Source organism: Staurois parvus, unplaced genomic scaffold (assembly GCF_062004578.1).
Source record: "Staurois parvus isolate SC_StPar_1 unplaced genomic scaffold, SC_StPar_1.0 ptg000201l, whole genome shotgun sequence".
NCBI lineage: Eukaryota > Metazoa > Chordata > Amphibia > Anura > Ranidae > Staurois > Staurois parvus.
In genome coordinates this window covers 363,985-380,558 of record NW_028317997.1, presented here as the reverse complement: position 1 = coordinate 380,558, position 16,574 = coordinate 363,985, and the positions used below count along the sequence as shown (strand labels likewise).

Sequence of the window (16,574 nt, the reverse complement as noted above, 5' to 3'; positions counted from 1 at the left end):
ATAAAGCATGGTATATGTTGGTATATGGTGTTGTACACCAGGCTTGTTGCACGTTGGGGTGCAATATACAGCAGGATGCGCTGTACCATGCATTGCAGTAAAAGTCCCATTTTACTGCAGAAGTCCACTGGACCCCATCAGAGCAGTTGTCACGGTAACAGCTATTTTGTTTTTTTGACAGCTACTAACCTATACAATTCCCCCACAATAACTGCATAGGACAAGAAGAGAACATTGAATTGCTCTTCAACAGGAGTTCCCTTTTTGATAAAGTTAGTTTTCAGTTTTCAAACAAACGCTAATTTATCAGCTCATTTCAGCATCCAACAGGACCCCAATGCAGGTAGTTTTTCTTGCTATAACTCAAATTGCATTTTGGTCTTCAATAAAATGGCCGCCGTAAACCCACTAAATTTCTATAAGAAATGGAGGTGCAGCGACTGGAAATAGCAGACGATGATTGGTTCTGTGACTGATGCCGGAAGTTGGCTGTATGTGGTCAGAAGTCTAACAGGGCGCCAAGTTTCTGTGTTCAGCGTGTAGTACATAGGAATGTGCCCATAGGCTCGGCGTGCGGTGTCCGGCAGGAGGCGGTACTGCCTGTAGCACTGTGATCCGCTGGTGTCCCTACTAGTGCAGTCATGCCGCTCACTGCTGGGGTGATCCGCCGGCTGGATGACACGGTGGTCAATCGCATTGCAGCGGGGGAAGTGATCCAGAGACCTGCTAATGCAATCAAGGAGATGATCGAGAACTGGTAATCCTTGTGTGTCCATAGAGAGAAGGGAATGCCATAGAGAGTAATGGAGTCAGAACCATTAGACCGCAGGTGTCAAACACCAGGTCATTTCACGTGGTCGCCTGCAGGTACCTGCGTGTCTCCGTTCTTGTCTCAGCAGAGAGGAGAATTGAACTCCTGCCAAATCCTGCACTTCTCAGTGCAGCTGTAGCACCTCCTCATCTCTACCTCCCCTGGTCTCAGCATTCAGCAGACCCTGGTAACTGAATCCACTCCTCCTCGGGTCCTCCTCCAGACCCTGCACTCCACTCCTCCTCGGGTCCTCCTCCAGACCCTGCACTCCACTCCTCGGGTCCTCCTCCAGACCCTGCACTCCACTCCTCCTCGGGTCCTCCTCCAGACCCTGCACTCCACTCCTCCTCGGGTCCTCCTCCAGACCCTGCACTCCACTCCTCCTCGGGTCCTCCTCCAGACCCTGCACTCCACTCCTCCCTTCTGGTCCTCTTCCAGACCCTGCACTCCACTCCTCCTCCAGACCTCTTCCAGACCCTGCACTCCACTCCTCTTCCAGACCCTGCACTCCACTCCTCCTCGGGTCCTCCTCCAGACCCTGCACTTTCTGCGTTCCAGCTCTGCCCCCAAAGGGGGTGCATGGTGATGTTGGGGAGGGTGTGGGATTCTTGACATCTGATGTAATGGGGGGTGGGGTGATCTGGACATCTAGTCTTACAGATACAACCGAACCTTTGAAGCCAACCATAATGCTGATACGGCCCGCGATGGAATGGAGTTTGACACCCTGTATTAGACCTTCACATGAATCCCTTAGACATCTGCAAATTCAGCGGTGATGAAGTGGAGTTCTGCTTATTTCCCCCTTTACTGCCATATTTGCTATTTTTTGGGGGGAGGGGGCAGAGGATACCTGGTTTTGGCAGGTACTCTTTCCCACCTCCGGCTCAGTTCACTGTGGCAATGTAAACCAGAAGTTTGCCCCCTTCCTCCCTCCTGCAGTCTTCTGGGACGCTTCACAGATCCCAGGATGCACAGCTCACACATGCATTGTGGGCACCTCGGTTGTGAAGCTGCAAGCTGTCACAGCCTGGTGCCCACAGTTGAGATGTGAGGGAGAGAGGACGGCTCAGGTGAGCACATCACTGGACCCTGTTTCCAACGGTCATTTTCCAACTGTCACTTAAAATTGGGATTCATTGTTTTCTATGTAATGATAATGGTGAATGCCCATAGCATATAATAGGAAAATATAAACTAATTTGCAGGGAAATCAGAGAAACATTGTAATGTAACTTTTCCCGCAGGTGATCCCCCAAGTAGAGTAGCCGATTGTAAGAATAAAAGTATTTGGAATAATGTATAACTGTTGCACTGCAGTACAACGAACCACATAAATGGGACATAATCATTGCAATGCTGACAATAGACAATGTACCTTTTTTTTTTTTTATAGCTGCCTGTTGCTTCGGGCCCCATCCATTCCTTCAGACTGGAGATGAGTTTGGGCCCCCTCCAAGCTCTAGAGTTGTGCCCTCCCCCTTTGTGTTTACAAAAAAAAAAATTTTATTGTCCAGAACACCTTACTACCTTTTCTATAAAAAATTGCGTGGTAACAGGTCCACATTACTACAGAGTTGAAACATAACGTTAGAGAAAAGTACATTGTGCCGTGCTTGTATCTGTTGCTGCTTTTGTCATTTTTTTTTTTTTCTGATGTATTGATTTTATTTTTTGTGTATAAATTATTGGATATCAAATTGTGGTTGTGTGTGTTTTTTTTTTTTTTTTTTTTGTGGAACTTTAGTATAAAAAAAAACCAGGCAGGCAGAAGAGGTATACTATGCGGTTTATTTACTAAAGGCAAACCTACTGTGCACTGCAAGTGTAGTTGCTCCAGAGTTTAGTACATGAGAGCCTCACTTTGCAGAGATTACCCAATCACATGCAGGAAATGAAAGCTTCACTTTGCAGAGATTACCCAATCATATGCAGTACGTGAGAGCTTCACTTTGCAGAGATTACCCAATCACATGCAGTACGTGAGAGCTTCACTTTGCAGAGATTACCCAATCACATGCAGTAAATGAGAGCTTCACTTTGCAGAGATTACCCAATCACATGCAGTACGTGAGAGCTTCACTTTGCAGAGATTACCCGATCACATGCAGTACGTGAGAGCTTCACTTTGCAGAGATTACCCGATCACATGCAGTACAGGAGAGCTTCACTTTGCAGAGATTACCCGATGACATGCAGTACAGGAGAGCTTCACTTTGCAGAGATTACCCGATGACATGCAGTAAATGAGAGCTTCACTTTGCAGAGATTACCCAATCACATGCAGTACGTGAGAGCTTCACTTTGCAGAGATTACCCAATCACATGCAGTACGTGAGAGCTTCACTTTGCAGAGATTACCCAATCACATGCAGTACGTGAGAGCTTCACTTTGCAGAGATTACCCAATCACATGCAGTACGTGAGAGCTTCACTTTGCAGAGATTACCCAATCACATGCAGTACGTGAGAGCTTCACTTTGCAGAGATTACCCAATCACATGCAGTACGTGAGAGCTTCACTTTGCAGAGATTACCCAATCACATGCAGTACGTGAGAGCTTCACTTTGCAGAGATTACCCAATCACATGCAGTACGTGAGAGCTTCACTTTGCAGAGATTACCCAATCACATGCAGTACGTGAGAGCTTCACTTTGCAGAGATTACCCAATCACATGCAGTACGTGAGAGCTTCACTTTGCAGAGATTACCCAATCACATGCAGTACGTGAGAGCTTCACTTTGCAGAGATTACCCAATCACATGCAGTACGTGAGAGCTTCACTTTGCAGAGATTACCCGATCACATGCAGTACGTGAGAGCTTCACTTTGCAGAGATTACCCGATCACATGCAGTACGTGAGAGCTTCACTTTGCAGAGATCACCCAATCACATGCAGGAAAATACAAATAACATGATTGGAGAGCTTCTCCTCAGGTCTAGAGCAACTCCACTTGCAGTGCAGACTTTGCCTTTAGTAAAGCAACCCCAATGTCTGCATTATAGTTTCTCACCTGTATGTCCATGCTATACACCAAGCTGCATACAAACAGCTTGGTCCGCAATTTCGGACTGTCAAGATGAATGCACTCCTGGGCATGCGTGACGTCTTCTCGGCCCAGCCAATCAAAATGGCTGATCAGAACCCAGGAGAAGACTTGCTGGTGAGGGAGCTCCAGGACACTGCAGTGACAAAGTGTAATTTCACTTTAGGCTGGCGTAACACTGGAAAATGCTTCCAGTTCTTCAGAATATGAATGAGATGTGTTTTAATCTTTTATTACACATGCCTTCTTTTCATTGTATCTCTTTTTTGTTACAGTTTAGATGCTAAATCAACCAGTATTCAAGTGACGGTCAAAGAAGGTGGGCTGAAGTTCATTCAGATTCAGGACAATGGTTGTGGAATTAGGGTAAGCTTTCTAATTTCATGAAGGAAAAGTTATGTTAAATATCCTGTGTATGTACTTGTCTTGTATGAAAGCTTATTTATAGAAATAAATATAGTTAAGTGTTGTTGCACGGCGACCACTTCCTGTTATCTCACATATATATTCTTATTATTATAGCCAAATTTACCACCCTAACTCCTCCCACAGTTTTTACACTACATAGACAGTAATATACTGAAACGTGCGGATTGTTCCCGATTGGTGCGCTATTACTTTGTGGAACGTTTCCCCGAATGGTTCACGAAATATCGGCGTTTTTGTGGTGAAATTGGTCCCATAGGAATGAATGGCGGAATGTTCAAAACTAGAGTGGGAGCTGACAAAAGCTAGAGTGTGAGCTGAAAAATCAGGACGTGATTTCTAAACTGCCATCACTCCCTCATTTTCAAGCCCACCTACACAAATCTTATATCAAAACGTTCAGCTATCCCTCCTGCCACTAAAAATGTCCACGGCTAAACCATAGTCCTGATAGTTTTCACAATATGACCATTTGTTTGCAACTCACGCCGCCCATTGACATTCATTGAAACGCCACCTAAAATGTGAAGGGCAATTTCTAAACTGTGACTGTGCCTTCATTTTTAATATTTCAGAGACATACTATGCATCAAAATGTAGGTCTGAGTCTTGTGATTCTCACAATATAAAGCTCTTCAGTGTAGGATTTATAATTTTTAAACTACAACCGTATGAAGATGGCAACCGCCAGTGAAGTGAGCAAGTTGGAGCAGTTTGTTTTTAACCACTCTTCTCTGCCCTTGCTGTAGAGTGAGTTGCCATAGGAACCCAGGTGTGTGAGCAGGCAGCCAGGACAAGCCACTCCACCCAGTTACTCCGCCCACTCCACCCAGTTACCCTACCCACTCCAGTTCTAGACTACTGGTGGAGGCAAGAACACTAGAGATTTCCGCAGAAATTGGAGCTTTTCTAGTTGGGATTGTTCCTTGAAGATATTGCACCGTAGCTACTTTACCCCATACAAATGATCTAAAATGTACCCCAACACACCATCATTATGCTGGAGGAATTGTGGTGAGGGGAATATACTTCACATTCTGTGGAAGTGTCCACGTTTGCAATTCTGGCGGGACATCTTCACACTTATTTCAAGTGTCAGGTACAGTTTCCACTCCGGAACCCTCTTTGGCCCTACTTAACCTTTCGTTAATCCTTTTCCCTGGTAAATATAGAACAATTGGCCACATCCTTATTGCTGCTAAATTGGCTATAACTAGTAGATGGAAATCGACAAATTCTCCTTCCACTTTGGAAGAGGAAGACACAGACACACTGTGTGTGAGAGGGCTCTGGCGTTTAGTCACCAATCTATGGAGAAGTTTGATGTGAAGTGGTTTCGTTGGAAAGAAATATCTATGCCATTTATTATTACTATATAGAATTGAATGCGAGATAATCATAACTAACAATATGAGAGCTCGGTTTTCTTCATTACCTTTTCTTCAATTCTCCTTCTCTTCCTTTTTACTTCCTGCCTTATCTTGGTTTTGTTTTACTTCTTCTTTTTCTTATTATATCTCTAAGTCTATGTTTTGGAAGTCTGGTTCAGGTGGACCCGTTTATTCGGACCTAATGTGAATATAATAAGCGGAGTGTTATGCAAATACGGTATGATTTGTTATCTGTGATCATTTGGATTGATGGCATATCTGCCTTTTTACTTGCTTTACTCGCTAATTTATGAATATATTATCATCGATGAGTCACTTTGGTCTTTCTCTGCAAATTTACGAATGTATGTATGTCAAGGTGATGTGCAAAAGTGTCTTAACCTCCCTGGCGGTATGATTATTTCATATTTTTGGTGCTGAAAGCGGTACCATTATTGTGCATGGAAATATGTAGTTTTTTTTATTGTAGGCTGTAATTTTTAGGAATAACTCACTGAAATCTGTCTGAACAAGAGTCTAAATAATACATTTAATTCAATAATATAATCAAATCAAAAACACTGAAATGTGAAATATAGCGCCAAGTTCACACATCGCTGAGCAAAGTCGCAAAATCGTTTTCAGTGTCTGATGAGGAATTTCCCCCACGAATCATTATCACTCAATTCTGCAAGTGGTTCTGATTTACTATCGCTGTTCTCTAGCCGGTCTAAAACCGCTTTTGACCTAAAGGGACACTTTTTGGACGCCATGGACTTTTATAAGTTTCCAGGCAGAAAGAACAGACAAAATGCAGACAGGGGACAGGACAAAGCACTCGGGACAAAATGTATGTGAAATGGGTTGAAACAGCAATGTTTTACTATGTAAAATCGTTTTGAAAAAAATGAAATTTTTTTAAAATTTTCAAATTTCCTGCCGCCGGCGGCGCCCGTACGTCCCGACGTCACAGGGGCCGGAACACAGGAGGCGGATGCCGGCATCGGCCGGAGGAGATGGCCGGGGACGCTGCAGGGGACACATCGTGGGAGCGAAGGACAAGGTAAGTGCTGCAGGGACTCCCTATGCAGCGCCGCATGGTAAGCCCGAGTGTAGCTCGGGGTTACCGCTTTTGGTACAGAGACTTTACCCCGAGCTACACTCGGGAATACCGCCAGGGAGGTTAATTGTTGCTTTATACAATCAGGTTGGTCAAGCACTATTAATCTCAACATGAAAAGACCCTATCAGCTGTTTTTAGATGGGGGAGTGGAAGCTGTATATCACGAAAAGATTTTTTTTGAGCGCATACATGACATGGAAGCACAGGTCTAAAAGAGAGCATACATTATTGCACTCATGGACGATACATAGGCACATTAGATTGTAAAATTATGTTGGAAAGGTAGAAGATCTCTATGCCTGCTAACATATCGGAGCAGGACTGGGTATGGTGAAGGCGTCTGATCATTGTGTTATTTACAAACATTCTGGACTCTGTTCTCCAGACAGGCTTGCATTTATTGGGTCCCAGCACAGAAAGTTGCTACAGGAAAAACTTTTTTTTTTTTTGATAGAGGTGTTATGCATTCCATATCGGCTAGTGAACTCTTGCCTCAACAATTTATAATCATCACTCCTCATCGTGTGATATGATAACCACTGGACTGGTCTTTGTGCCTAAAAAGTTTGCCCATTCCAGGGAGCATTTAAACTGTCACCTACCCACTGCTCACAAATGGTGGAGGATGTGGGCAGTTATAGCAAGACTGCTGTCTAAAAGGTCAACACCTGCAGTGACGGAAAATGGATGAATTGGTACAAATTTGATGTGTATATATATACATGGAGTTGGTGGCGTCTAAAGAAGCAAACATTAAGCAGCAGAGCAGAAACACCTAGTATTGGGACACGACAAATGCTACGTGCAAAAGCAGGAACTGCTGGAACAATTGCAACAAATGAACAAACAGAATTATCAGTGTTGTGTAGGAACAAATGCAGGTACTATGGAAATGAACTGGGAAACTGACAAAGGAGGTGCAGACACTTTTCGAGTTCTCACAGGAAAAACTTCAGGTGCTCCTACAGGGAAGGCTGGCCTAAGACATATAGGCAGGACTGTTGGACACTTTCTAAAAAGCAAAGTGCAGTACTTACTTGAGTTTGAAAGTCCAAGGATGGTCAAGGGGGAAATATTGGCTCAGCTGGGTGTTACCCTGGCAGTACATGCACAGTGGGTCAGCAGATTATCTAACCCAGCTGGAAAGGTGCCTGTGTGTTTTTTTTTTTTTTTTTTTGTTTTGTTTTGTTTTGTTTTTTGTTTTTGTTTAATACAAACAACTTTTATTGTCAAGATAATAGAAAAAATGGCACAGTATTTACAGAATCCACAATGAAATTACTGCATCAGCAGGATTACACATAAATAAAGCAATATGGATACGCAGATCCCGTAATGGACAGAATAACAGAAATAATAATCAAACAAGACAGAGACCACCAGAATCCAAAACTTTTTTGACAATACCTTGCTTTTTCCTTTTTTATTCCTTCTCGTCAAGGTGTAAACAGAAATGGGGGGGGTGGAACAAAGCCTAAAACATGCCTACAAACAATTTAAAAAAACACAATAACCTCATCAGAAAAAAATGGGAGATGCACATGATCTCCCCCAAGGGGAGGAGTGGAGCCACACACCTGATATAAAATGTCACACCTGCAAATGTCAGTCCACTATCAATTGAGGAGGGGCGAGCCCAGGTGTATCCAGCCAACTCCGCCATACCTGCTGGAATTTCCGATAAGCATTGCGATGTTGGTACGTGAGTTTTTCCCACAGGAGTGAAGAATTAACATCCATCCATTGCTTACTAGTCGGGGGAACCGATGATAACCAGTACCTTGATATCAACTTCCAAGCAGATATAAAAGTCTAGATACCATAATAATATACACTCCTGGTTGGAACAGTTCTTGGTCCCAGCAGACATTGCAAGGGATCCTGGGGAACAGTATATTGCGATACTAGAGAAATTGGAGAACCTCACTCTAAAGCTATGTAACTTGGGGCAGCTCCAGAGCATATGAATGAAATTGCCCTGTTGGACCCTACACCTCGGACAATCAGGTGAATCACGCCTGCCCCACCAGTACAGTTGCACAGGGGTTCTATACGCTCCATGGAGAATAAACAATTGAGACGATTTATGAGAGGGAGAAAGAGAAATCACTGGAACAGATTCCAAGGCAGCATCTCAGACATCTCCAGCAAACTCTCCAATATCTCGGGACCACTGCGCCCTACTCCGGAGACTAGCTTGATCCTGTACTGTGACAACAGCTGGGAGTATACATGGGAAATCATGCCCTTCTTATGGGTTGCCTGAGTTACATCCTTAAGAAAAACGGAGTCTGTCAATGTGAGATTAGAGAGCGAAGACTGAGCCTGTCAATGTGAGATTAGAGAGCGAAGACTGAGCCTGTCAATGTGAGATTAGAGAGCGAAGACTGAGCCTGTCAATGTGAGATTAGAGAGCGAAGACTGAGCCTGTACCGCATGGAATAGCTGAAGATAACGATAAAAATGCTTATGCGTAAATGTGAATTCCATTTGCCGTTGTGAAAAGGCCTTTAGGATTGCCCCTGAATACAGTTGAGATATCAATTTCAGGCCTCGATCCCTCCAGTTGTGAAAAACCTCCAGTTTAGCCAGTTCTATATATTGTGGATTATTCCAAAAGGGAGTACAAGAAAGAAAGAGCCGGTAATATGAAAGGACGCTTTTACCGTACTCAAGACTCACCTCAAGAGGTCCGCGGTTGGAGCTGTGGATGGAAGGACCGGTAGAGCCATCTCAAGATGAGAGTTTTCCAAGTAACCAACCTGAGTGCTATCCAAAAGTCACTATTTGGTGCAAACAATTTAAATTGAATGTGTTATATTGCTGCCACTTTTCCTCCAAATACAAGACATCAACGATATAGTATCACCCCTACTCCAGTGACCACAAGCAGCGCATACTTTGTATAGTATTAGCAATAAACCCTAATTAACATTCGTATATTGTGTCACTCTCTGTCTTCATCATTACCCCTGCAACACAAACATAATATATAAAAATTACAAATATAGTAAAAATATATAGTGACTATAACATACTATAGTGATATTCCATATATTCCAAAAGAATATAAAATACAAAAAAAGTCCTGTGATAAAAAGGAAACCAAAAGTCCAGTATTAAAAAAATTACAAATAAAAGTCCAGTGTTGAAATGAATTTCAGTGATGAAAAGAATATATACGTGTTGAAAATCCATGCTGTGCCACCCCCCACTCAGGTGTGCACTCACCAGAACATAGCCTTTTTATAGCATAATCAAGAGGATATCTACTGTTGGGATCAAGAGGATCCCCCAAGAATCACCCTTATTATGAATGGTTGCCAGGATCATAATAAAACGCTCCACTCCACCATGACATGGAAAGAGAAAAAAAATATCCGCTCCAATCATATATTACCCAAGGTAAACCGCTTTATTAATCCAAGTATTGCATTTAGTCCAAGCTCGACCAATGTAACGATGTTGAAAATGTAATATGGAATGCTTCTTTAAAAGCGAAGATGTGGTAATCTAAAATCAAACATCCGTACTCGCCTAGATGTATGGATGTTGGTTTTTTAACTAGAACATTCTTACTATCACATGCTTCCAAAAATTATGATTTATTATTACAACTACAGATATTAAAACATGTATTTGGAGATAGTTTGTTGTATTTTATTTCTGTATGTAACGCTCCATGACCGTTCAGGGTGTCTGTGGCCCAGGCATTTGATTGGCCTATGTTTCCATTCACCTGTTTTCCAGATATTGCAAAGGGCATTGTTTGCTTTTTGTCTCCTAGAATTAAACAGTTTTTGTAATAAAATATATTATCCTTGCAGAAAGAAGACCTTGAGATAGTGTGTGAGAGATTTACTACAAGCAAACTGCAGACATTTGAAGATTTGTCCAGTATTGCCACTTATGGCTTCCGTGGTGAAGTAAGTGTTAATACATAAATATACATACATACATACATACATACATACATACATACATACATGATCTAGATTTTCTTAAAGCAAACTCAAACCTCACCCATTTTTGTCCCATCTGCTTATTCGAAAACTATTTAAATTTGTCTTCTAAATGCTCACAATACTCTCTACCACTTATAGTACTGCTAAAGGTGCTCTGACAAATCCAGTGTATCGCAGCAATATAGGGGTGCAGGTTGTTTTTGGCTTAATCCAGAAATAAGTGAATTATGAGGGTATGAGAGACTCCACACCCGCTAGCTCAACAGGTGAAAACAAATTGTCTTCTAAGTGATTAAAACTCTCTGGTATCTTGCACCACTTAAAATGTAAATATTCGTTAAAGGTAAAGCATGGTAGGCTGAGTAAGTCCATGGAGATTTTAGCTGCAAGATCTCACTGCCATAATTCCAAATTATTATCCTGTCCACTTTTTGAGTTTGAACTGCCACCTGCCTTTGCATGTCCCTGCATCTCCTGCTGCATTCTCTGTAATGTGTATATAGAGGCAAAACTTAGTTAGTTTTGGGTACAGGGTGGGGGGGAGGAGGCAAGGTTGTATATATTTGTGTGTGTGTGTATATGTATGTGTGTATATATATATGTATGTGTGTGTGTGTGTGTGTGTGTATATATTTATATGTGTGTGTGTGTGTGTGTGTGTGTGTGTGTATGTATTTGGTAGGAACCCCTTTTAATGACCAGACCGGGTGTGCGGGCTGCAGTGTTTTTTGAAATACACTATGTTGCCAAAAGAATCAAGCAAGTCCATCCGTAAAATTTCATTGCTACTAAATATTCCACAGTCAACTGTTAGTGGTATTATAACCAAGTGGCAGGAACTGGGAACAACGAAGTGGTAGGCCACGTAAAATGGCACAGCAGGGTCATTGCATGCTGAAATCACCAACTGTCTGCAGAGTCAATAGCTAAAAACCTCCAAACTTCATGTGGCCTTCAAATTAGCAAAACCGTGTGTAAAGCGCTTCATAGAATGAGTTTCCATGGCCGAGCAGTTGCATTCATGCCTTACATCACCAAATGCAATGCAAAGCGTCGGATGCAGTGTTGTAAAGCACGCCGCCACTGGACTCTAGAGCAGTGGAGATGTGTGTTCTCTGGAGTGACGAATCGCACTTCTGTCTGGCAATCCGATGGACGTGTCTGGGTTTGGCAGTTCCCATGAGAACAGTTCTTGCCTGACTGCATTGTGCCATGTGTAAAGTTTGGTGGAGTGGGGATTATGGTGTGGGGTTGCTTTGCAGGTGTTGGGCTTGGCCCCCTAGTTCCTGTGAAGGAAACTCTTAAGGTGTCAGCTTACCAAGACATTTTGGACAATTTCATGCTCCCAACTTTGTGGGAACAGTTTGGGGATGGCCCCTTTCATTATGTTCCTACATGACAAGGTCCATAAAGACATGGATGAGAAAATTGTGGGGAGTAAGAACGTGACTGGCCTGCACAGAGTCCTGACCTCAACCCCATAGAACATCTTTGGGGTGAATTAGAGTGGAGACTGCGAGCCAGGCCTTCTCATCTGACATCAGTGTCTGACCTCACAAATGCACTTCTGGAAGAATGATCCAACATTCCCATAGAGACCCTCCTAAATCTTGTGGACGGCCTTCCCAGAAGAGTTGAAGCTGTTATAGCTGCAGAAGATGGGCCAACTCAATATTGAACCCTACAACTAAGAGTGGGATGCTGTGCCCGTGTGTGTGTAAAGGCAGGTGTCCCAACACTTTTGGCAATATAGTGTGTATGTATGTAATTTTTTATTGTTCAAAGTACTTATTAAATAAAAATACTCAAGTACTTTTGATATAGCGGTTAACTAAAATCAGTGTAGTAAATGCAAGTAATATTGGAGCATTCAAAGCTTACGTGGTTTGGAAATGAGACGCCTTCCTGGAGGTGGGGGTACAGAAAGAGACTGGCTAACAGGTAGTTATTTAGTCCCTCTAACAAATAAATCTTAAACTATAATTTTTGTTTCTGTTCCTCCCTCCACCAAACTTTACACATGGCACAATACAGTCAGGCAAGTACTGTTCTCCTGCCAAGCCCCAAACACGTCCATCAAATTGCAAGACAGAGAAGCATGATTCGTCACTCCAGAGGACACATCTCCACTTCTCTAGAGTCCAGTGGCGGCGTGCTTTACACCACTGCATCCAACACGTTGCATTGCACTTGGTGATGTAAGGCTTGGATGCAGCTGCTCAGCCATAGAAACCCATTCCACGAAGCTCTGTACGCACTCTTGATGTGCTAATCTGAAGGCCACCTGAAGTTTGGAAGTCTTTAGCTATCGACTCAGTTGGATTTAGGTCTTTAGCTATTGACTGCAGACAGTTGACGACTACTGTAAACTTCAGAATGCGCTGACCCCGCTCTCATTTTATGTGGCCTACCTACGTGAGTTCCCAGTTGCTTCCACTGTGTTATACCACTAACATTTGAATATTTAGTAGCAAGGAAATTTCACGGATGGACTTGCCTTACTGCACAGGTGGCAACCCCCCCCCCAAAAAGAAATCTTCCTAGCAAACAGCCCCTCCTAGCACTAATCCTCCCAAATCCCTCCTCCTAGCACAAATTATCCTCCTCTCAAAATTTCCCATGTGAGCATAAGTCCTCCCCACAACACAAATGCCCCCTCCTAGCTCAATTTCCCCTCATAGTACCTTACTAGCACAATCCCCCCTCCACCAAACTTTACACATGGCACAATGCAGTCAGGCAAGTACTGCTCTCCTGCCAACCCCCCAAACACGTCCATTGGATTGCCAGACATAGAAGCGTAATTCGTCACTCCAGAGAACACGTCTCCACTGCTCTAGAGTCCAGTGACTGTGTGCTTTACACCATTGCATCTAACGCTTTGCATTGCACTTGGTGATGTAAGGCTTGGATGCAGCTGCTCGGACATGAAAACCCATTCGTCCTCTTCCTGACGGCTGCATGGCCTCCCCGTCCCAGGAGCCACGGGTCCCTCCGAGCCGTGCCGCTGCCGCCTCCGCCTCCCGGCACCAGCCACGCCCATCGACGTCCCTGGTCTCCGTCCTGTCCCACTCGCTGCAGCACTCTGCCCAGCGCTGCCCTTCTTCTGGTGACTCTTCGGAGCCGCCGCTCCATGCTTCACAGGGGGCCCGCCGGCTGTTGCAGTGGACAGCCCGGCAGCCGCAGCACTCCTTCTCCCACGTTGGGCTCCCTCCCTGACAGGCACCTCTTCAGTGGAGGAGCCGTTGCCATCCCGTCTCCGTTGCCGTGTGGGCGGGGGGGAGGGGCTTCCTCCGTGCGAGGCCCCGCCCACCGAGCTCCGCCGTTGATGGGGATTCCTCCCGGCTCACCCACGAGCAGAGGCAAGAGAGTGCCTTGCCTGTGGGGCCGGAGGGTCCCGAGCGGGGCTCCCACTGTGGCGCTGAGCTCTGGGGGATGGGGAGCCCGGACTAAAGCGCTCCGGAGGCCTTGACCTCCGAGCACGTGGGCGCTCCCGCCCCCTGTCACCTGATAAGGCAGGGTCCTGCAATAAGGCAGAGACCCTGCTCTGCAGTCAGTCCATCCCTTTTGAGGCTACAGCCTCACGCAGCTGGGCTACCAGGTCCTCCATACTGCCCGCTAGCCGAATCCCCCATAAACAGGCCCACACTGTACAGCTGGTGTGCAAGGAAGCTCACTCACCAGCGTTCAGCTCCGAATGACTGCCCCCCCACCCAGGACACCCCACCCAAAGGTGCCAAAGAGACCACCCACGCTCTCTCTCTACCAACCAGCTCCCCCGCTATATTTTCAAACCCCTTGGCACTAACTTAACCCTTTTCTAATCTACCTTCCCACTCTAGGCCTAGTCATGCCTGCCCTGCGCTACTTCTTTTCTTTCTTTTACGCTACGGGCATTACTTTCCATGAAGCTTTTTATGCACTGTTGTGCTCATCTGAAGGCCATACAAAGTTTGGAGGTCCTTAGCTATTGACTCTGCAGACAGTTGGTGATGTTTGCGCACTATGCGCTGACCCCGCTCTGCCATTTTTACGTGGCCTACAACTTCATGGCTGAGTTGCTGTTGTTCCCAGTTGCTTCCACTTTGTTATAATACCACTAACAGTTGAGTGTGGAATATTTAGTAGCCAGGAAATGTCACGGATGGACTTATTGCCCAGGTGGCAACATATCACGGGACCACGCTTGGAGTCACTGAGCTCCTGAGAGCGACCCATTCTTTCACAAATGTTTGTAGAAGCCTCAATATTATTTGCATTCACTACGCTGAGTTTAGTGAACCGCTATATCAAAGAACTTTTGATATTGCACATGGCATGCCACAACTGCAGGCATTTAAGCAGGCTCATTGAGCCCTCTTGTTCTGTAGCAAAGAACAAACCAATGGAATGCAAAAACATGGAGAGAAGTATGACTGAAATGGTCATTGTATATTGGAAGTATTTATATTGACTGCTTTTCTGCCGCCCTATAGCAGATATAATGCTACAGGGTGGCAGGGGTGCGCAAAATCGTGTGTGTGTGTGTGTGTGTGTGTGTGTGTGTGTGTGTGTGTGTGTGTTCGCAGCGGCTGCGGTCAGTCACTGGGTCCCAGCCGGTGATTACCTAGCATCTCCGATGGGGAGGAGGACTGTTTTTTGTTTACTAATAGTCCTCCTCCTTGTCAGCTCGGGTACACTGCTCTGGATGGCTGTGCACAGCCATCCAGAGCAGTGTGATTATTACAGTGAAGCACAGAGACACATCAATCCCCCCTAGTAAAACACTCCCTGCACACAGTTAACCCTTTGACCTACCCTCATGTTAAGTTGCTGATCGCCACCATTTCTAGTAAAAAAAAAAAAAAAAATCCATTATGTATACCGCTGTTTTGTAAACACTATAACTCTCAAAGACGTAGCAGAATACATTTTGGCCTAAATTTATAACAAAGTTTGATTTTTTTTTTTTTTTTACTGAACATGTTTAATAGCAAATAGTAAAAAATATTGTTTTTCTCAATTTTCGGTGTTTTTTTTTTTTTTTTTTTTTTTTTGGGTTTTTTTTTTTTTTTTTTAAATAGCGCTAAAAATATAACCCGCACAGGCGATCAAATACCAATTTGTGGGATAAAAAGATGTAAATTTGATTTTGGTACACCGTTGCACGACTGTGCAATTGTGAGTTAAAGTAACGCAGTGCCATAACACAAAAAATGGCCTGGTCTGGAAGGGGGGTAAATCCTCAGGAGAGCAAGTGGTTAAGTCACTTTTTACTTTTTTGATGTTGTTGTTTCCTTCTTCTTACTTTGCTCCTATTTTGAACAGGCGTTAGCAAGCGTAAGTCACGTGGCCCATGTAACAATCACAACAAAGACAGCAGATGGAAAATGTGCTTACAGGTAAGAAATTGCTACCTCCTATCTTTAGGGGCCACTCCACACCATTGTGTTGCAGTAATGCAGCACGCTCTGTGCATTGGTGTTGTTCCCAATGCATTTTCACAATTCGCAGGCTTTGCAGCACATCGCAACACTCACTAACTCATGAACATACGTTGTGATGCAGGAAAATACTCTGGGAATGTGTTTGTTTTTTCTTTTTTTTTGTTTTGGTTTTTTTGTTTTTTTTCCATTCTTTGTTTTGTAAATTGCCCATGTAAATGAATGGATTGGTTTCACATTCATGTTCACTGCATTAACACAATCTAAATGCACCAGAGCAGACAGGCGCAAAACGAACCTTGCAAATCTTAAAAGCTTTCATATACTTTATATAGAAAGTAATCTGTACCCAAGTGTAGCTGTGTAGGGGCTTGTGCACATGGACACATTTGTCTGTACAATGTA

The 16,574-nt window shown here is 44.1% G+C and overlaps 1 protein-coding gene across 1 annotated transcript in view; it reads left to right on the top strand.

Annotated features, from left to right (window-relative positions):
* The first annotated feature begins 485 nt into the window (after positions 1 to 485).
* The window catches only part of MLH1 (mutL homolog 1), a 114,666-nt gene continuing 98,577 nt past the window's right edge, over positions 486 to 16,574 (top strand). Inside the window, exons 1-4 of the mRNA XM_089678253.1 lie at positions 486 to 757; positions 4,138 to 4,228; positions 10,609 to 10,707; positions 16,054 to 16,127. Coding sequence (XP_089534379.1) covers positions 642 to 757; positions 4,138 to 4,228; positions 10,609 to 10,707; positions 16,054 to 16,127 — 380 coding nt within the window. The 5' untranslated portion in view covers positions 486 to 641. The remainder of the gene's footprint in view (positions 758 to 4,137; positions 4,229 to 10,608; positions 10,708 to 16,053; positions 16,128 to 16,574) is intronic.